Here is a 22181-nt window from a genome sequence, read left to right as displayed (position 1 = left end):
TTCAGATCAATTCTGTTCTTAGTCCAGATACTAAAACATTAGTTTGCAGCTATTGCAAAAAAAAAAAAAAAGTTAAAGGTGGGGGAAAAAAAAAAAAAGAATAAAAAAAGGAGGAAAAAGAAAAAAGGCCAGGAAAACTTGCCTGTAAAAGAAAGTGAGTTAGACTTGCCATACAGTACAGAGGCTTGTGACTTCGGGAAGCTATTGACCTGTGTTTGCAGCTGCCTCTCTATTCCTGAGGTCTTGAAGTACTCATACAACAGGTAGCACCAAGTCTATATTGCACTTTCGTGCCAAAGAAAGTGTGCTAACCATGTRGCCTTAATGGGGTGGATTGCTTTTTATTCTCTTTGCTCTGTTAGTTAACCTGAATAAGGTAGTATCTCTTTATGTTGGATCAACAGATTACACATGTTTGTCCAGGAATTTTGAGTCAAGATTCTGCTTGAAATACTTTTGCTCTCAAAGATCCTATACAGCTGTTTTTTTCAAYCAGAAAACTTATTATAAATTGTAGTTGATATTTCACTTTGTTTGTTTTTACATTACACTAATAGCTGAAACCCTTCTCTGCCAGCAGCAGAATGTCTTCTCAGCAGTGCAGTTCATTCTAGCAGCACTGCAGGTGATTAAGAGCTTTCAGAGAGAATTAAATTAATCATCTTCATAGACTTCATCCTGCCCTCTCTCTGAACAGGTTAGAGGTTTATATGGAAACAATGCTTTAGCATGATTAACCAATAGCTTTAAAATACAAATGGCAAGTCAGGCTTTCTGGCTGGCAGTCAGTAGTGTCAGCTGCTTTTTTGATGTACAGTAATTCTTCATCTACATAAATAACAGATGTCTGTGATATGATAAACACATAGAGCCCGTTTACTGGTCTGTTAAGAGGTTTGCATTGATTTCTTGGTACATAGGAAAATATCTTGTGACTAAATCACGGGATGAGATTCTGAARGAGCGACTTCCACTGTTTGTTTTATTGCACATTTCCTTGTTAGTGTCCAGAATCATCCTTCTGGAAAATTTGGTCCCAAAATGTGTGTTACAAAGTTTAATTYGCATATGAAACAATTTGCAGTCCCCAAGGAGATGATTTAGAACTGCAGGCTTTGTTGCTCTTCCTTCCAAGCCTGCTGATGGTGGAGGAGCCAATCTGTCTGGTCTCTTGCAGCCACATATGCTTGCCCAGAAGGATTTCTAGGCAGTGATGTGGAAAGGAGGAAAAGGAAAGCAAGAGAAATATGGTACAGTTTAAATTATGGAGACATTAGCTCCGTTGCCAGACTGTTGAACAAAGGGTAACTGTGTCAGTTGCTTAATGATCACGTATGGCCTTTTTGGTCCTATCTGTTTGCTGCCTATTATGTTACAGGCCTGTGTGGGCAACGCCTCTGCTGTTGACTGTCTCCCTCATGGCAAAGGTTTCTGGTCATAGGTCTTCTGTCTTGCAGCATCTTTCTCTCACCAAGGAGGTGTCCTGTCACATCGAATCACGTAATTAAAAGATGGATGAAGTCTAACATTTTAAGCAGCTTCTGTAAGAAATTCTCTGCAATTCTTTTTCTTCTATTTTTTTGGTGAATCTGTTATTTTTGGAGATGCCCTTGGTGACATCTGTTTTTTTTAACTGCTCAAAAAAAGAGCAGTAGTAGAGGTAAATTACTGAGAACAGCCTGAAAGTGTGTTTTTTTTTTTTTTTCTTTTAGGATGAGGCTCTGCCTGACTTTACCTTGCTGTTTTCTAACATATATAAAGTTGATTACTAATGTACATTTGTTCAAGAGCCTTTTCTGTCTTTCAGTGATATATTTTGATCTCAGCGGTGTTTTTATCATGTTACTTGTTTTGAAACTTTTTAAAATTATGAATTTCATTTTAATCTTTATTCTGTTAGCTGTTAAAAGGCTTTACTTCTCAGTTCATGGAGATCAACTTGCATAATAACATGCTAGGTTTGTTTTCAATTTGAAACGATCTGTGTGACTTTGAGTAATTAAAACCATTTATTGAAATGCGTTTTTAACCGCATSGTGTTGGAATTGTCTCTGCTCTTCATGAAGAATTGAATAATGTTTATTTGTCACGAAGAGTGTTGACTCAAACCCAGGTGAGTTCAATGGCTGAGGTGGTCACAACTCTCAGCTGTTTCCTCTGCGGTGGCTTTCCCCATCTTGTCTGCTTTGTGGCAGAAAGGGCTGACCCACGAAGCACTTCAACAGCCACAGTTTATAGTGTGGTGTATTCAAATAAGCCAATATGTACTTTAAGCTGCTACCTCTAGCAGTTCAGGAGTTCCTGCACAACTCACTGGTGCGAGGATAGCAGGGATGGTCTCAGAGTAGTAAATGCCTGGTTGGGTGTTTAATGTGTCTGTAGTGATGGGGAGATTTCCTCAGCTTCTGATTGCCTGTCCATTTGAGGAGGGTCCTTGCAGYGCTCTGCCAGCAGTTGTAGGCAGCTAGGGGCAGACAAAATCCTACCAGCAGCTGGATATGGCTTTATATGGTCCAAGTGATCCTGCAGAACTGCAGGGAATTTTCTCCCAGAGATTTGCTTTGAATTGCCCTGTAGAATAGCCTATGGGAAACAACAGYGTAAATACTCTTCCTTTGATTCCTGCTTCACTTAGGAAGAATACCATTTCCTAATTTTTGATACCTTTTTGTAAAAAAAAGGTACATCACAGAAGAGGAGAAGCCAAATTTTTTTTTTTTTTTTTTTTGCTTGGGTGAGTTCTGTTATACAAATCACTTGGGTGTTAAATGGGTGCTATGCAAGCAAGGCTGCTAAGTGGGTCATTAAGGAGAGAAGAATGTGGGATGGGGCAATTTGGGAAGGTTGATGGTTTTCCTTAGTCTTTCTTTCTGCCTTTTAAGGATAATGCTGTCCTCAGATYGCCAGAGAATTGAGGTTTATGAACGTGCTTTAATTTTGCAGTCACAAAACTGAACATTGACTGCCCTAGGTGGAGGAGCCAGCTTTCCGTGAACAGGATTTCTCTAAAATAGTCTCAAAATGGGACTTTTTTTGTAGTTGTTTATTTGTGTTTATGTAGCTGCCATGTAAACTACAGATTTTTGCCTTTGGAACAGAATTATTTTCCACAGAGAAGTATTCCTAACACTTGACTTCTTTTTTTTTTTTTTTTTTTTTTTTAAATCATTGACTGCCCTAGGTGGAGGAGCCAGCTTTCCGTGAACAGGATTTCTCTAAAATAGTCTCAAAATGGGACTTTTTTTGTAGTTGTTTATTTGTGTTTATGTAGCTGCCATGTAAACTACAGATTTTTGCCTTTGGAACAGAATTATTTTCCACAGAGAAGTATTCCTAACACTTGACTTCTTTTTTTTTTTTTTTTTTTTTTAAATCATTGTGTCTTTATAGCCTTTCTTTGGGTGCTATATTTTATAAGAAGGCAAAAGGAGAAAAGATATTTCATATCTAATAGATATTTCATATCTAATAAGCTCACGGACCAGTTGCTTTTCTGGCCTCTTCCTGCCCTGGTAGAATCAGATCTCTTATATGACAGCAAATGTAAAATCCTAAGCTGCATCTAGAGTGAGGTGCAGAAAACGCCAGCCTTTCCCAAGGTCTCCGTATTGTTGGYGCTGCCAAGTGTTGTAGCCCTATTTCAAGAAAAATCAGTTACTTAAACACTTGCACATAGATGATCTGTTCAGAATTGTCTCTTGTTGGCAATCTATGGCATTGTTTATAAAGCTGCTGCTATCTGCCCCCTGTTCRCCCATTCTGCAGGGCAGCTCTTATCTTCCTGGCTGATAGCGTATTGCCAACAATACCAATTAGGAGCTGAAAACACTCCTAGCATAATGGAAAGTCCCATTTTCTCCAGGGTGACTCACTAATTAATTAACCCCGGGGAAGGAGAGATTTCCTGTGCCAGTTTATGAAAAACTTATGGGAAGGAACTCTTCTATAGGAACTGAGAAAATGATGAGAAGCGTTTTTATCTGCCTTATRAGGATGTTTTCTAATTCTATCAATCTGCAAAGAAGCTTGAAAACGAGCTGAAAAATAGGTACATTGGAAAGGGTTGCTCGTTTCTTTTAACATCTTCCTTTGAACCAGGAGAAAAAGGAGACAACTGTTGTTAACAACAAGCTGCGATTAAGAGTGAGCCTCAAAACACAGATGTTAGGGAGTTTTGTGCTTCCCCACCATGCATTTACTATTAAGCAGGCTGCAAGTTTTGGTTTTAAATGAGTGGACCACTTGGGAGGGAGGAAGAAAAATAGGTGGGTTTGGGGTGGTGGCACTTGTTGGCATAGCTACCAAGGCTGAGGGGAAACTTCTTTGCACAGTTGTTCATGAGCCAGTTGGCCATTGCTGAAAGCAAGTTAAGGGCCACAGTATAGTTTCAGTCTCCCAGCCTGTTATATATGGTATATAGGTTTTTTTAATTAATCTTGTCCAAACTTGTAAGATAAAACTTTGCATTTCTGTAGTAGACTCGAACCAAGGAGACCAGTACTGTATGTGAAGGTGCATGTGAAGGGTGTAAATTCCCCCTACAAAGAACAGTAACAAGTTCTGCAAGCTCAAGCGAGACTCCGGGATTTAGATTTAGCTCCCAATAGGCTTTCTGAGATGGAAGGAAAGAGCCTTTGTTGCAAAAATCTATTGTAATGAATATGGGCYACAAGTGTGGCTGTTAATCTCAAAATAGAGCAATGCATACGGAGGCCTCCTTCCTTCAGAGCAGTGCTGCAGTAAAATATCTGGAGGATGCGGAGATGCCTCTTCTGCTGTGCACTCAGTGTTGCTGGGACTTGGCTAAAGCTTGTCTTAATCTGTTAACATCTGGTCATTTCAAGTTTAGGGAACTATTAAAGTGCAAGTCTCTTTTTTTTTTTTTTTTTCCTTCTACAGTGGTTTGCTGCTCATCCCCCAGAGATGGGCACACGTGCAAAGATGGCCCTTGGTTTTTACTGTAGTGGATGGGTGTTCATGCAAAACAAGAAAAAAAGAAGTTAGCTTTGTTGGTATTTCTCATCATTTTGATTGTTAGTTTGGCCCATTGTCTTGGGCTTGTGTCCAAGAAAAAAGCCCAATGCTGAAATATAACAAGTTTAGTATTAAGCATGCTAAATAACTTGGGGAGAAAAAAAGGTGCACAAAGAAATATAAGAAATATATGCATATATTTTTGTTCTCGGCATTTTTTTCGTCTCCAATAGAAGCTCTAAAAACACCGTAGTGTAAAGACAGTGGTGCAGGCAACTGTTCTAGACACTGCAGCAAAAAGGGGGAACCGGTACTGTCCTAAACACAGGTGTTCAAGGTAAAGTACAAGATCAAACCATGTATCTGCTCGGGAAAGTTTTTGGCCTAAATTTGATACAGGCTGTAGCAAGCAGATGAAGAACTGCTACGTGGTGTCTCGTGCGGTCTTGTGCTATCGGGATCATACRCTTAATTTACTTCCTAAACTTCAGCCGAGCATTATTGCAGTGTATATAATGTGGCAGCAGTGGTGGGCAGATTGGAGTGAGAAGGGGATAGTGAGAAGATTTTAGGTACATATTGCATGTGCAAAAAGAGTAGCTTTGGATAAGTTACCTGTACTGGAGAAAAAAGTACGATTATAAACAAAAATACTAAGATTGTTACTTAAAGATGAAGCGACTGGTGGGACTGAATACTCTCAACTTCTCACCAAACAAATGATCAATTTTGGGAGATCAAATGATTGCTAATCTTTTGAAGAATTGGAGACTGTCAACTTTGGGGATAAAGATAATTGTTTCCTGCAGTTCTCTACAAGTAGCATAGCAGTCAGCAACATTTCTTGCCCATTGTGMCACACTGTGATTTGCCATCCCATTAAAGTCTAAGCATGAGAGAAGAAATTGAGCAGTAGCCAGGAGGTTGTGTTTCCCAAATTAGCAAGGTGCTGCCATAATCCTCGTAGCATGAGGTTTCTACCCAAGCATGTGGTTCTTGTTCTGTGCAGAGGTCAATACCAGGGAGTTGTTCCCTCTCAAGAGACAGCACTCACCCGTGCTACTGTATTCAAAAATCCCTCTATTTACCACCTTTGCTACAACTGTAAGCTGCTACCCCCCACCTCCTCTTCCTGTTTCATTCTAGGGGGACCTGGAAAGCTTTAAGGAAACAATTTAGGAAAAGATAAGAAAAATGTATATTCAAAGTGAGCAGGTCAAATTTTTTTTTTTGAATAGAGTGCTGTTTTGTTTATTTTTTAATTGAAACCAGTAATGTGATGGGCAGAGAACTAACTGTGGTGATGATGTAGGAGAGCAGGCATTTATTATAGAGAGGGAAAGCTGAATATGTGGAAGGGGAATGTACTACGAATTTATTGGAAACTGTATGTCCAAAACAAGGAAGGGCTTATTTGCTTTAATTCATTGTTTATAAAATAAGCCTTTCCCTCTACTGCCATTAACACGCAGTCAGTGAACAAGGAGGAAGATAGATTATGGAATTAAAAAAAAAAAACTCCATGAAATAGGAAAAAAGACCGTTTTCCTGCAATCCTGTTCTCTTTAAGTAGTGTTGTGCTTTAGTTCTCTGTTCCTGGGTCTATAGAGGAAAAGCCCATAGAATTCTGTTTCATTTGAAGGAGTTGAAGAAGAGCTCTTGTTGGTGAATCTCATTGCTTCAAGTAAATTGTCCATGTTGATATTCTGAATATTTCATGCTGTTTATGCAAACATAATGTTGTATTAAATGTGTTCGTGCGGCACTGAAAAACTAGATTTTGGGAACATGGTCTCTTATCAGTTGTGTTGTGTGAGATCGCAAGCTATTTTTTCATGCTGAAACATAAACATATGTTGCCTATGTAGATAGTAATTCCATCTTTTTCCATCTTCACAGGTGTTGAATGCAGTCCAAGTCCAAAAAGTATGAAGAAGAGATTCCTTCTCTGCTGTGGGGGCTGGATCCTGTATTTTCTGCATTTGCAAGACTCTATATCAAGGATATAAAAGAAATGAGAGAATCTAAACAAGTGCCAGGTATGTACTTAAACATGCAGCTTATGGTGCACACAGTATTATATTTGATTCATATTGTGTTCTTTATCTGAAAATCTGGTCAAACATGTTATGTTTTTCGCTGATCTCCATAATATTCTTTTTAATGCACAATATTGATAATTGAGGGCTTTGGGCATATGTTTTGCTTTTGCCTRTGCATGTTAATATATGACAAAAAGGGATATCCTTTTTTCTACTTAATTTCTAGCTATGATAAATATATGAAATCTGTCATCTATCTGAACAAACTTGTTGTCAATTCTGGCCTCTATGTTGCATCATATACCACACCTTTTATTTCCTAACCTTGTTGGACACTGTGCTCCACAGCCTGTTTCCTGCTGGTCTGCAGCCAGTCTCACCCACGTGTGCACATTGTCTAACGCAGCGTGGGCCTGGCCCCGAGTTGCTGTTTTCACTGGGGAGAGTCTAAACAGACTCTGCAGTGTGGTGTCTCTTGGAGAAGGATTCCTATACTCCAAACAGGATGTAAGATTATCTGAGAGGAACTCTAAGAATCTTGRAGTTGATCAGGAATAGTGCAAGCCTGAAGCTGAGTGCATGGCTTTGCTTTGAGTTTTATGGATTTTGTTGTTGTTCTCTCCTCATGAGGAGAAGGTGCCTTGCTCTGACTCAGAATAATGTGACTTATATACTCTACTTTGTACATTTGGTATTCATATTTATTTTCCTTCAACAGCAGGGATCTTGACAGTGCTATTCTCTATGCTCTGCTAACAAACACTGTTATGTTCTCTTAAGCTCTGCAGTTGTGCTCTGCTTCATGAACTTTCAGTTTTGTCATTAGGATTTTTTTCTAAGATGATCTTAAGGAAGTGGTATCTGTCATGTCAAGATATCAGCCTTTATAATTGGCACAGGCTTTCCCCACTTCCTGTGCATCTGGTGTTTTGCACAACTAAGCTTATTTGCAGTCCTGTATCATTTTTTTAGACCAAACTTTAAAGTTCATTCTTGCTAAGTTATGTGAATGAACAAAACTTGATAGAACAAATATTTTTTTCTCCTGATACTGTGTTCATATCTAACCATTTTTTTTTTTTGTATATCTTATTCAGGGGAAACAAATAATAATACAATAGAAATGCCAAAAAAAAAAAGCATATCTGGGTGAAGGAAGAGGTAGGTGTTTTTAGGCCAGTGTTCCCTGCCATTAATGGATTTGTTAAAGACCAGATGAAGTGAAGTGCGTGATTGACTGTAAATCAGTTAYTAAGTAATGCTAATTAAGAATGAATGAGTGCGAAACAAGGAGTTGTAACCAGGAGTGGAAAGAAATACAGTCTGAATGTCAGGAAAAGCATCCTTAGAATGAGATTTGCTAGACCATGGAGCAACCTACCCAGGAAAAAGGTGGGATCCCCATCAGTGGGATTATTTATATCTTGGCTGTACAACTTGCCAGGAATTTACTGTACGGAACAGTCTTGTACCGACCCTGAGGAAATGGGCTGAATGACCTCTTTTTTTTTTTCTTTCCATTTTTAAGCATTAGGATTTGATTCAGCAATGACTAATCCCTTAGAACAACACATTGAGAAGCAGTAAACCTGGCCAATTTCTCTCCTGCTATAAATGGTGTCGAGAAGGCTGGAAAACCACCCAGATGARAAGAGCATTTGTGTACTCCTAGAGGACTTGCAATGCTAGTAGATGTCAAACTCGGTTGTAGTACATAACCACATCTGGGAAGGGAGCTTTTCTCAAAGTGAGTGTGCAGCACTGCTTTGGGACAGCTTGTCAACAAGTAAGGGAAGTTCCAGATAGCACAAAAGGAGGTAATAAAAATTAATGGCAACCAACTCATTGCTTAGTAACACTGGTGAAGATATGAGGGCTTGTGCTAGATTGCTGCTATGTTTTCCTGCTGTGGACAGAGCACATTAATATGTCTGTATTTGCTGATTTCCTACAAGTGCTACTGAGTGTGCTTATGCTCATGTGTGGCACTGAATGGCTTCAAATATTTAGTATGTTAGTTCCTAGCAGTGTGGTTTTAATTGGAACCAATAATCTCAGGCTAGAAAAGCTCCCTGTTTCTTTCTCCAAGCTGTCCAGCTCAATACCTTTTAATAGACCATGTAGGCTTAATTTCATCTACCAGATAAGTTTAGGTAGGTTTTTTGGAGAGTGAGGATAGAGCTGGGTGCAGATTTAAGGGGATGGAGAGAACCAATTTTCTCTGGTATCCATTGTTTGCCAAACCTATAACTCAGTTTACTAATTGAGAACATAATAACATGCTCTGTGGGGCTGTTGTTGTGTTGCTCTTTGCCCAGTGGCGAGCATGGAGGCTCTGCCCTGCAGATRTGCCATGGATCTGACTCAGACCTTCTTTTGCAGAGATTTTGAAAGGTTTAATGAATGTTTATGCACAGCAGAAGCATCTCCACTGAGTGTTTCTATGGCAGTGTTTGTTGTCTCCTGGTAAATGGAATGAGAGAAAAGTGGACAAACCTGCTAAGCGTAAGACTTGACCGGAGACTGCACTAATGCTATAGCGAGCTACAGGGTGACAGCACTGGCTGCATCCTCAGACCATTGCAGCGGGCTTTTAGCAGCAATACTTCTGCAGAAGAGCCTCCTGACTGATCACCTGGGACCTTATGATGCTTTACTGGTTTCTTTTGCCTGTCATTTGTGAAGTAAGTTAACWTCAGGCCCATTTAAGGCTGCCAGCTATGTAGGACAAGTTATTTTTGGCTTTCCGTTTTGCCTTTTTTTAATACAGAACATTTTCATGACTCCTTTGCTGCAGTGTTTCTCTTTCCCTTTACAAGATTAAGACTTGACTCAGTGTATTGAGCCAAACACTCCCTCTCAGTCCCCTGAGTTATCTAGTTTTTAGAAGTACATCCCAGGTGAAATATTTCAGTAAAGCAGTAGTATTCTGAAACTGAATAAAAACATCTACTGAAGATTAGCCAGCCCAGGCTGTGTCGGTAGCTCATTGCTCTCTTTCCCTCCTGCTAGAGAATGGTGAGGCTTCAGCATGTAATATTTACATGAGTGCTGCTTAAAGACCTGCTATTCTAGTGCTTGAAAGAGGTCACAGCACGTGACAGCCTCAGTACTATTGAAGTCCACTGGGCTCTGATTCCTTGCTCTTACTTGGGCATATTTTTGTATCTGTTACTCTTATCCAACTCATCTTTACAGATGCACAAAAATAACTTTGAAGGGATGTTTTCAGAATGAGTTATTTCTGGAACTGGAGCTCAAAATACTGTCTGTGGTGGTTGTAGCGTGATTGTAATGTGTAGGTGGTTGTAGCGGGACTCTTTACAATCTGAGTTTTGGTGGGGTGTGTGTTTTTATTTTCTTATATTCCCCTTAGGGCTACTGTTTCATTAGTAAAGAATGACTACATTTATTTTACTTTGCATTTTGGAAGCTTTGCTTTAATTTGGAACATTTGCATTGTGAGAAGGCCTGAAGTGCTTCCATTGTATTTGATTATTTACTCCTAAACCTGATGATGATTTGGGGGGGGGGGGGGAGGAAAAGTACAGCAACAAAACTCTTTTTGCAGATCAAAATGTGCAAGAAAATAAAGGGCTGATAAAAGCTGAGACTCCACAGAAGTAAGCACTTGGTTTCCTGTGCATCAGAGTGTTTCTGGTCCTCACAGGACTAGGTGATCTTTCATGTGAGCAGGTCTATGACTAYGGGATATTTGTAAGGAATATGTCTTTATGCTCAGTTCTTATGTTCTCTGTCTAGGTATATTCTTTTATAATGGACATCCAGTGCGACAGGTAGATGTTGTTGGGATAGTGGTTCAAACCAAAGAGCGAAATGCCTGCTATAATTATGGAGGTAAGAAAAGGCTTTCTTTATTCTGGCATCTATCAACTTTCCAACCTTGAGAACTTAGATTGTCTTATTTGATTCGCCTTGAAGTAACTCTGCTCTTATCCTGATATTTGCAGTTGAGATTCCTTATCAAAAAAAGGTAGAGAAACAAAAGATTAAAGCTGAATAACTGATTATCTGGAGGTCTTCTAGCAAATCTTAATTTGAATTGTTGCTTTGCCACTGAACTACATTGTCTTCCTCTCACGTACATGCAATTTTTTTTAGCTACCTATAAATGGATTTAAAGGAGCCTGCAAATAAGTCACTTTGTCTGTTTTTGAGCCCTAGGAATCCCTWCTGACTTGCCTGTTTTGTCATATCCAGGTTTTAATAGCAGGATTTTTTTTTTTTTTTGCTTAGACATCTAAGTTTATATTTCAATGCCTTAGCAAATCTAACACARTCACTATGCTACCAGCCTTTGCCAACTGCATCTGGAAGGAGGGTGGTTGTCTTCAAGTATTCAGACTATTTAATTAACATGGAAACATTTGATTATTGTTTAATTACCTTTTTCATCTGGAGAAAGGACAGACTGGAGTAGTGGTTATGTGACAAGTTTGCAAAGGGGTATGTGGGTCTAGCTGGCAAGGAGAGGGGGGCACCATCCATGTAAGCCCTGTCTAAGATTGAGGGACTTGTGTCTCCSATCTTCTGCCACGGTTTCCACCTGATGAAGGGCAGTCACTGAGTGCTGCTTCCTACCACTTGCAAAATGGGGCAGAGACAGTTCTCTGCTGCACAGAAATGTCATGAAGATGCAGGCAACTACTTATAGGCAAGTCCAGCTGCCCCAGCACCTGCAGCTACATCCTGCTGCTGCGATGTAGAAAGGGACACAGTGCACTGCCCAGGGTGCCCTGCATTGGCGTGTCCTCAGATTTGCCCCTACGCTCTGCAGAAAATCCCTGCAAGTTTTTCAAAGCTGACATTTTCTGCATTTTTTTAAGTCTAATTTCTGGATGTTCCATGTAGCCCTGCCATTCTGCTCAATAATAAATTGACTGTAAGCTTGTTAAAGTATGAAATATTCTGGCATTTCTAGTAGCACAGGCAAAATAAATACTTAAGAGGTGGAAATATGGTTGATATAACAAGCTGTTGAAACGTAGATTGAATGTCAGCTCTTACTCTTTTATTGCACTAGTATGCAAATGTACTTGTCTATGAACAGAGGAAGACAGAACCAAAATGACCGAGGCCAAAAAAAGAAAACCCTTGAGGTAAGGGTTTCCCACAGTGGTCTTGGCATTAGTTCAGATGTAGACTTGTTGAAAATATTTGACTGGGGAAGCAAATGGAGGAACAGAAATGAAAAGACCTGCAGACTGGTGGAATTAAGGCCTCAGTGTTAAATCAGCCAACCTTTAAGTACAGCTCTCAGGCAGTCTGGCTTCCTGCTGTCCTTTTACATTCAGCTCCCATCTTTGTTCCAGCAGTTCCTGGTTTGMGCTTTGAGGCTACCTGCCAGGGTGCTCCTCCCCAGCCTGCCCTCCGGTTTCAGGCAGACTGATTCCACTAGGATAAAATTGTAACTTCTTAGACAGTTTCCTGCTTGCAAGGTCTTGCAACTCTCAGTTCAGCAGTTGGTGAGTCAGGAGCAGGCATTGCATCAGTGAGTGCCACACACTGCTCAATATTTGCTCGCCTTCCATCTGCTTAAAAGGACTTGCAGAGCAATTCCCCCTCTGTACTTTTTATCTGATAGAGAACTGAAATATCTTCGTACCGCAGCCACCATCTCCTCTCCTTGTTCCTACGCATCTACCTCAGAGCATGCACCTCTTCTTAAAGACGATCTCGGGTCTTCTCTGTGCTGGAAGCCAAACAGCCACAATGGGTGAGGAAGTAGCAATTGTGGAAGACAGCGAGTTAACTGTCTTTTCTGGATAAAAGAAAGTAATAACTTTAGATAATCCAGGTTTTGAAGTTCTGATTTTATTATTTGTTTATTGCTATTATAATTGATTAAGAGAAGGATATTTGAGAAAAGCCTAGGTTTGAGCAAGCTCCTATTTTAGCCAGTGTACCTTTCTGATTTGTTTGTCTTTCCCAAACCAAATGGTATTTCATCTGGTTCACTTCATTCTCTGAGGCTGTTAAAAACAAGCAAACAAAATCTCACAGGGATCTCAAACTTGCACAGAGCCTACAAGGAACATTGTCTTCTGTTATAAAGAAATAAAAATGGACTCAATTATCTCATTTACTAGGTAACTTTGAGTGGGCTAAATTAAGGTGAAGGTCAAAAAAAAAGTTTAGAACCAAGTTGTTGAGAAGAGGCTACAAAGGAAGTTTCCAACAGCTTGTGGATTCCTTGAGTCCACTTAGAATAGATTAACATTCTCCTGCCTCATTAGAATACAATTGGCAGAGTTTTCATTCATCAGTGCCGTGCTAGTTACTTGTCTTTTTGCAGAGAGTTTTTGTGGGAAGAGAGAAAGCCTGTCTCTGGTACCAGATTCCTTCTGTGGGCAAGGAGAACCTCTCCAGGACTTTGCTGCTTGCTGTCACACTGGCAGTGAGGAGCCCGTCCTGATCCTTCAGGCCTGTTTCTTCTGTTTCGAAGCCCTTCGCTGAAGGGGAGCTGCTGCATTTGGTGCAGCAGAGGTTTTCTCAAGCTGTGTCATGCAGGTGCTGCACTGCGGCTCTCGTGAGACCTTGTCTGCCTGATTCTTGCTGGCTTGTGATAGTGTCTTGGCAGAACGTAGGGGGCTCTTCCRTCTGCTGTAGCAGCTGCTTTTTTCTCTATGGAGGAGAGGAAATCCTACCACCTAGATCATTATCTTATCCTAAAGCAGCAGCTCCTATGCAGAATGGAAGCTGCAGACACCACCTCAAAAGGGGGGCATTAATGGGCCAAGCATGCTGTTAGTGAGGGGATTTGGGACTGCCTGTGTCTCCCAGATGCTGTATGTTGGTTATTAGAAATGTGCCCGCTCCAGACTAAGCTGCTGGGAAACAGGAAGCCAAGACAATGACTTGAAATTGGATCCCCCCAAATAGGGAGGTTGTTTCAAAACATATGAGACAATGTAAAAGCCTTTTGCTTTGATGCTTTGGTTCCTAGAGGAAACAACTGCAGGTACCAGTTGGGACCTTCATGGTAAACACTGATGCTTTTGTAGTCTAGGATGTGGTTTAAGGGGCAAAAGAAAATTGCAGGTTCCACTTTGTGAAAGCTCAGAGTTTGAGATGGCTATACAGAAGAAGCAAGGTGCTTGAAGTGGTAGCTGGCCTTGAAATGTGATCCGTGCCATGTTGTGACAGGCTTTAACTGCCTTTTTCTCTGCTAAATATTTTATTTAGAGGATGTTCCTTGGACAAGCTGCTCAAACAGTGATCTGTAGAACAATTATTTCTCTGGCTCTTCTGTTTTCCTTAGCCTTTGTCTTTCTGCTTTGTCCTTGTCAGTATGGTGCCTACGGCAGAAATCGCCCAAGTTACTTTGCTGGGGTACTGGCAAAATGGGAAAAGCCGGACAGCTCCCGGCCCTGGTTGAGCTTTTTGAGCAGTGGAGGTGCAGGCCACCAGTGGTGTAAATGCTGTAAGCTGGAAATCCCTGGCCGAGGGCACAACTGTGAGCATCTTGTCCCCGTCCCTTCCTGGCAGGAGGAGCTGCCTTTCTGCTCTCAGCAACATCCTCTCATGCAGGAACCGCCAGCAGACTCTGTGCAYAATCCTAGCGGTGTTTCACTGCTGTAGTGGTGCCCTCCTGTGAGGGAGAAATATTTATCTTGATGTGTTTCATACTGCKTTAGGAGATTTTAAGGTCAGGAGGGGCCACTGGGTTACTTGAGCAACTTCCTGCCTAATGAAAGCCAAGTTTACCAGTTAGCAGACCTAGGGTTCTCTTCTCTCCCACTGTCCAGCTTTCCTTCTGATTTTTGTACTCTAGAACTTGTGGCAGGAAAATATCTAATGTTGATTTGAAGACGTTAAGAAACAGGGAATTGTTAATAGATTGCCCCAATARTAAATTGCTCTGGCTCTTCACTTTTGTACTTAGTTTCCTATTTTAGTTTGTCTGTCTATAGCATTCAGCAYTCATTTTGCTTTCAACCTGGTCAACTTAGAATACTTTTATCCCCACTATTTCCTTTCCTTGGATGAATGTATTGAAACCTCATAATTTAATTCAGCGCTTGATTTTTTGTTTAAAAAAAAAGAGATACCTTGTTTTAATGACCTCATGATTTCTGGTGCTGAGCTACCTCAGCAATTGAATCAACGCTGAAATTTTAAAAGCAGAAGCAGGAGTTGAGCACCCACTTTCCCTTTTGAACTGGATGAGTTGAGATGCCTTTAGCAATCGTTTCCCTAAATGTCTATCAGTATTCATTTCAATTTCTTGGAAGTTTGTAACCTGTTTTCTTAATCACTGTGATTCATGCAATTCTTTTGCAGTGGATGATAGTACTGGGGTTATAAATTGTGTCTGTTGGAAAAATCCTGTGGGAACAGAAAGACCTTTATCAGGTAATTTATCAAATGTCTAATTCTGCTTTTGACTGAATGGTTTTTGTTCATGTCTTTCTTAAATAACTTAGTAAATAATCAAACTTAAGAGGAGCAAATTAAAATCACACTTTAAGGGGAGGTTGGTTTTATTTTGTTTCTTAAATAACATCACATCCTACAGCTTGGGCCATTTTGTGAGTCCTCTATTAGTTTCTTTGTGCTATTGCCAATAAAAACACGACATTTTGACTTGTCATGTATTTTCTTATCTGAATAACATAATATTTCAATTCCATGCTGTGAAATTGCTCAAAGAATCCTCCTCTTACTGTGCTTTTGTGACTTCATCTAGTGAAGAACTATCCTGGAAACTTGCCACATGCCACAGCTGCTGTTTCTGAAATCCATCTATTAACCAGCAACCTGGTCTCTTTCCTCACCCTTGTGATTCAGGGTTTTCAGGATGCCTCTTTTATTCTTTCTTTGCGTTTATATTCCCCTTCTGCTTGTGCTTATTTTATCAGTGGCGACCTTGAAAGCAGCTTAAACACAGTGGGAACGTCAGCAGTTTTTTATGCTTTGGACTGTTCTAAACGTGCAAAAGTTGCACATGTGACATGAATCACTTCTTGCGCTGAATAACAAGGCTTCTCACTAGTATCTTTCTCCTTGCTTTTCCCTCAGCACTTGTCATAGTGCCACTGTCATCAATTCATACTTGTCATCAATGCATAGCATAATTTCARCTTTGCACCTGCTTGAAAATTCATGTATTATATTGGGAACCCACATATGGAGATTATCAAACTCTTAGGAAAGAAATGTTACTTGGCATTGGCCCATATTTGTAACACATACAGTTAGTAGGATGGGGAGAGGAAAACTTAATGAAAAAGGCAAATGCTCTGGTGGTTGTGGAACAAGCCTATTTATGTACAAACCTACTTACATTTAACAAAGCTTTTAGCACATAAACTGCTCTAACTTCTTATATAAGTTAGTCTTCTCTCTGAGCTATGTATAAAACAGCAAGCCCACCAAGCTGGATGTAGATGAAAGATGAGCTCCCTGGTTACCTTGTAGTTTTTGTCATTAAACCTAAGAGAAATTCCTGTGTAACTGGAATGTTGTGGCRTGGTTTCCCAAAAAGTAGTGAGGGCCCACAACCAAAGCAATGGTTAATGAGGAACTTGGTCACAAAAGGAATTGCATGAAATACAGCTTAATGTAGAATGAGAACCCAGAAGGCTTCTTCACCTTTATRTTCTTAAGTTACATGCACATCAATAGTGCCAAAATGCACAGTTTTATTGATGAAAATTAGTTCATTTGTATTGGCTAGAGAAAACAAGTCCCAGAGGGTAAAAGCAATTTTTTTCTGTCAGCTTGTAATTGTGCTCATAGATGCTTGTATATCAGTAAGCAGGTTTTAAATTATAAAGAACTTACTCTTAGGAAGGTATGTTACGTAAACACGAAGTTCTGTCAAGTTGTGCTCACAGCAGTGTAGATACCAAATTGCACCACACAAATACCTTGGCCCCACCTYGGATGATTCATCTTTCTTTTATGCAAAAATTTCAGCTAGGCTTTTTTCCTCTCCTCCCTCTTAGCATGACAGCATCAGCTTTTCCTGTTTGCAGTTAATGTTCTGATTTTTCAACCTTTCTAGGACATTTTCAGAATGATAAGTCACAATCTCCTCTCTTTCCCCTTTCCCAGGTGAACTGTTTAAGTCAATATAATACTGTTAACTAAAATTGATACTCAGAAATTTTGTTGCCCAGACTTCAAGCATTTTTAGCAATGTGATTCTGCATAAATATAGGGTAAAGATGCCTGATCTCCTTTCCCCTGCTTTTTACAGCTTTTCCAAGTACACCCAACGATTTTAATGTGCTTGAACAGAGGAAGAAGCTCCAGGAAATGATCAGCCAGAAAACCAAGCTGGAAATTGGGGACGTTGTCAGGGTTAGAGGTCACATCCGAACCTACCGACAGCAAAGAGAAATTCAGGCCTCTGCTTTTTGTGAGTGTGATGCACTTGTGATATATGTAAGGTGGTTGTCTGAAGTTGTAGGAAGACCCAAACTGTAGGTAAATTGCTGAATAATTGCCACTGTATTTGCTGGCACCTCATTTTTTTGATGAGAGTTGATATTTAACTGGTGGAAATAGACTTCCTGAAAATGAGGCTTTCCTGAAAAGCTTGTAAAGGGTAACCAGAATGAGTACAAGATAACTGGATACTGGTAACTGGGTACCTGACAGTCAATTGTGCTCCAATTTTCTACGTGCTGAAGTGGAATAGTCAAAATCCCAGGGAGGAATTAGTGATTTTGTATGTCACATTTTAACGAGAGTGTAGTTGCTTTGGAGGACAGTTAATGTTTGTCACAGGCTCTCTATGGACAGACAGTAATTTATGATGTATGATGATATATCATGAAGCCCAGGTTGTGCTAAACTCTGGCTCTGCAGAGTGACTGAGAATTCTTCAGCTAAGTCTCTGAGGCTGCAGGTACTGACCCTTCTGTGTAGCAATTGTGTGCACAAAGTTACAGATATCCTAGGAGCTTTTTATTTACATAACTGCTTTTCTTAATGTCTGTATTATTGTGTAAAGGCTGTTTTTCCTCCGTTAAGTCTTTCAGGGACAATACTGAAAAAATCCTTTGGTGTAAAGAAGCCCATCATTATAAAACTCTGCATAGATCAAATAAAAAGATTATAGCTTTTTCATCATTAACTAAAACCTGAGAGGGAATTCAACCTTCTCTCCAAATGGGAGTTTTATGAGCATATAACCCATTCAAAGGCTAGTAATATTGCCCCCCTTTTTTTTTTGCTAAGTAAGAGCCGTTCAATTCAAATGGCCTCTAAATTGCTTTTACATTGGTCCAAATAAAGCTACTTACTTTTTTTTTGACTTCATTGAATGCATCAAGATTGCTGAAAGGTAAAACAGAGATCCTAAATTCCAGTTAAACAAGTTGTCAGAGAAAAGCATAGTCTGCGCTGCATTTAAGTGATCATTTACCCCTATGTAAGATGCGAAAGTGGAAGTAGCCTTTGTGGGTTTTGCTTTTATACAAATGGCAGAGAGCAAAATATGCCAGTTTAATTCTGGCATGTGCAATGCTTCTGTGCTGCCTCAGGTATGCGTGCTCAGAAGGTTGGTATGGCAGCCCTGGCCAGGAATGTATGTTCTTTTCACCCCTCCAGATAAAGTGGATGACCCCGTGTGTGATGTTCAGATTTCAAGAATGCTGGAGCTCCCTTGTCTTTATAGAGAAGTTTATGATAAACCTTTCCAAGTTCCAGAGGGGACACAGAGGTAAATGTGTTATCCAGACTGGTCTTGAGATGAAGTATAGGATTTTATTGTTGTTTTTTATTATACTATCTGTGTGGAAAGGCTCCAGCTGATCTAGCTGGAGCACAAATATACAATAGCAGCCTGCTGTTCTCCTAAAGAATTAATCACAGAATGATAGAATGGCTGAGGTTGGAAGGGACCTCTAGAGATCTACCCCCACCCTGCTCAAGCAGGGAACGTACAGCACATGGCCCAGGACCCTTTCCCAGTGGCCCTWGGATGTCTCCAAGAATGGACACTCCACAACCTCTCAGGGCAACCTGCTGCAGTGCTCTCTTATGAGCCATACAGATGAGATACCCGCCCATAATTTGAGAAAAGAAGTAGGGCACTTGAGCAGAGGTAGCAAAACACCATGTAGAGACCTCTTACATCTAGGACAGTAAACTGGGGTTCAGGAAGGAGATCAGCAAATTAAATGGTGGAGTGGCCTTGCTTGATTCTTGTTTTACATGTAAAAATAAGAAGCTATTCTGACAAAATGCTCTTGACTCTGTAGCCCTGTCATGTTCCTATCCCAAAGGTGCAACCTCAATAACTGAATCCTGGCCCCAGCTTCAGKTTGCCATTAAAGGGTAACTGGACATTTATTGGAAGGTCTGACACATACAGCGCAGCTTCAGAGACTGTGGATCTTGAATCCCAATAATGTAACACAAAAGGACTGAAGAGAAACAGCTGGATGTTCAGTGCATATAAAAATTGACTGTTTCAATTAAGTATGTAGAGTTAGAATCTTCAAAGACAGTAAAAGGCTATTGATATTTGAAAACCAGACTCAATTCAGGCAATTATTTTTTAAAAAGTTAGTAGTGTATTTCTTGCTTTTTGACATGTTCTGTGTGTTCCTGTAGTGGCCCAGAGAGCCTGGATTTCTCAAATATGCTGTGTGAGAAAGTGAAAGGCTTCTTGCTACAGAACAGAATTCAGACATTTTATCAACAGGAGCTGGAAACGATTGATACCCTTGTGTCCCTGGCCCACCAGCCTCTACCTAGTGCCACCTGTCAGGAGGTGAGTGAATACAACCACTTCAGGTTTTTAGTGGAGAAAATGTTGCCTTATACTCCTTTAAACCTAAATGACTGCTGCCTGTTATTTACAGGACTTAAGAAACCTCAGGTGTTAACCTGAGAAATTTAAAACTGGACTGAAGGAGGCCATGAGAAAACTGTTGAAGATAGTTTCGTACTGGGTCTGAGTAACCTTATAGAGCCTGCAGCAGGCACCAACTATCCAGTTTTATGAACAGTATAATATCAGAAAAGGACATTTAAGAGTTGTTTATGATAGATGGTTGAGATTCTGAATTTAACCAGGAGAACGGAGGAGAGTAGAGGCACTCTGTTTTATTTTTTATCTGAAGCTCAGTATTTTAATATAGATATAACTTTAGAAATTATGATGAGTGGATGAATAACTGCTCCATGTTATACCTTTCTCTTGCTGGATGTCTCTAGTTGTGAAAGATAAGAAAGGCAAGGAACAGAAGGTAGGATTTAATTGAAATCTGCACTGCATGTAAAGAAACTGTTAAGAAGAAAAAAATCTTTCCAGTACAATAGCATTGTCTTGACTAACTTAAGAATGGGGAATGGAACAAAGGCTATTTTGTAGCATGGTTTTATATTACTCTGCAATTTGGTAACTCACAGGCCAGATTCTCAACTGTTGTGAAGTAGTGAATTTCTGTCTAAGTAACAGAATTAGAGCCTTACCCATGTTACCCATGGCAACTCAAACTGTTAGACCTGGGTATTACAAGTCTGACTCACTTGTTTACTTTGGGGGATTTGCTGTAAAGAAAGAAATCCATAGCAGTCATTTTCACTGCCTGCTTCTGCTATGCGTTGTGAAGTTAAATGGGTTGTATTATGTTAATGGCAGATATCTGTTGAAACAAAAAATAGTCCCCTGCAACTGAATTCAAATAATAATGAAAAGTAGCTTTGTTCTTGCTGCCTTCATTGAGCTGCTTCTCATAGCTGCTTCCTGATTGTTGTTTCTTTTGTTTTCATTAAAGGCAGTTTTGTTGTTTATTTTAGATGAATCCTGGATGTAAGCAAGGGCAAGAGCTGCTCTAGTTTGTGACAGAAAAGTTTGATTTTGCGTTATGAAACATGGGACAGGGCATTTTCTAAACCAGCTGGAACAGTATTAAAAATCCACAGACATTTTACATTGAAGGAAGTAGTGGTGACTTTATYGTGACTAATACTGGAAACTTTGATGTCTGAAGTTTTAGCATTTATAGTAAGATCATAATGAATGTCTTAAAGCCATTCAGGAGGAACTCATGAAGAACAAACAGAAAAACACAAAAGCCCAACAAAAACAATGTTAAATCAGCATTGTTAGCAGCCTGAGGAGCAATCATAATAATTAATGGTTATTGCTCTTGACTATGATGAAAAGGTGTATGGTGAGTATATGTCCCAGGAATTTGGGCACATAGGTGTTTATATCTCTTTGCGTAAGAAAAACCTGCAGTTACCTGAGAGCCTCAAGGTGAGATCCTAGTGATGCCCTGAAGGTGCATCTCATTTTGCTGCTCTGCCTGCGCAAAGGGTCAACTTCAGTTTGGTCCATTAAAATGAACGTGATAAACCTGATTTCTCCTTCCTCCTTTCTTTTCTCCTCTCTAGCTTTCCGATTTGCATCCCCCTCAAAACAAAATAAATAGGTTAACAGTGCCGGTAATATCAAATGATAGTATTTCATGCCAGTTTGACAAGGTAGGAGCTAAATGAGTTGATCAAACTGAAAACCAAACATCACACCAAAATACACACATTCATTCACTCCTTGTACCTTTCCTGGGCATGAAAAGCTGGGTTATTTTGATGTGCAATTGCTCTGTTTTGTTCTGACTCTCGTGCTTCAGCATAGCTGCTGTTAAATGCTTGTCTTACTTCCCTCTTCCTTTTTCCCTGTGATCCTGGGAGATTTGGTGCACCCCCTTCTTCTGTCCCAACTTTTTAAAGTATGTGCATATTGGGAGATACCTCTGGTGGAATATTTCCTCCATGGAAAGGAGCTGCCATGGAGTCCTGGGCAGCAGAGCAAAGCAGAGGGGGCAGATGCAAGGAGATAGCTGAGATAGTGCAAGGTAGGCAGCATCTCTGTYTGTCTCTGCAGCTTTGCACCTGGGCCCTGCGCATTTTCCATTGCTGTTGCAGTGCTTAATTTCAGTCCTAACGAGTCCTCAGGAGTATATCTAGCAGATACATGCAGCAGAACTCAGTGTGTCCTCTGCTCAGGTGCATACCAGACATCTTTTAATTAGAGCCTACAGAGGACTGGGAAGAGAATTGAAAGGATTTTTTTAAATAAAATAAACAAAATTTAATAACCACATTARGACTAGTGGAATGTTACTTCACATTTCAGTGCTATCCCCCAAGCCTTTTCCTTATTCTATAAGTACA

The 22181-nt window shown here is 40.1% G+C and overlaps 1 protein-coding gene across 2 annotated transcripts in view; it reads left to right on the top strand.

Moving 5' to 3' along the window:
* The window catches only part of STN1 (STN1, CST complex subunit), a 37253-nt gene that overhangs the window by 3367 nt on the left and 11705 nt on the right, over positions 1-22181 (top strand). Inside the window, exons 2-7 of one of the 2 annotated variants that reach the window (XM_026050716.1) lie at positions 6874-7013; positions 10779-10874; positions 15321-15392; positions 17242-17403; positions 18600-18711; positions 19608-19767. In XM_026050716.1, coding sequence (XP_025906501.1) covers positions 6881-7013; positions 10779-10874; positions 15321-15392; positions 17242-17403; positions 18600-18711; positions 19608-19767 — 735 coding nt within the window. In that variant the 5' untranslated portion in view covers positions 6874-6880. The remainder of the gene's footprint in view (positions 1-6873; positions 7014-10778; positions 10875-15320; positions 15393-17241; positions 17404-18599; positions 18712-19607; positions 19768-22181) is intronic. The other variant, XM_026050717.1, reaches the window with a different exon arrangement.

Source organism: Nothoprocta perdicaria, unplaced genomic scaffold (assembly GCF_003342845.1).
Source record: "Nothoprocta perdicaria isolate Ctin4 unplaced genomic scaffold, notPer1 scaffold_7, whole genome shotgun sequence".
NCBI lineage: Eukaryota > Metazoa > Chordata > Aves > Tinamiformes > Tinamidae > Nothoprocta > Nothoprocta perdicaria.
Note: the sequence above shows the minus strand (reverse complement) of the source record. Positions and strands in the feature narration are given on the sequence as shown.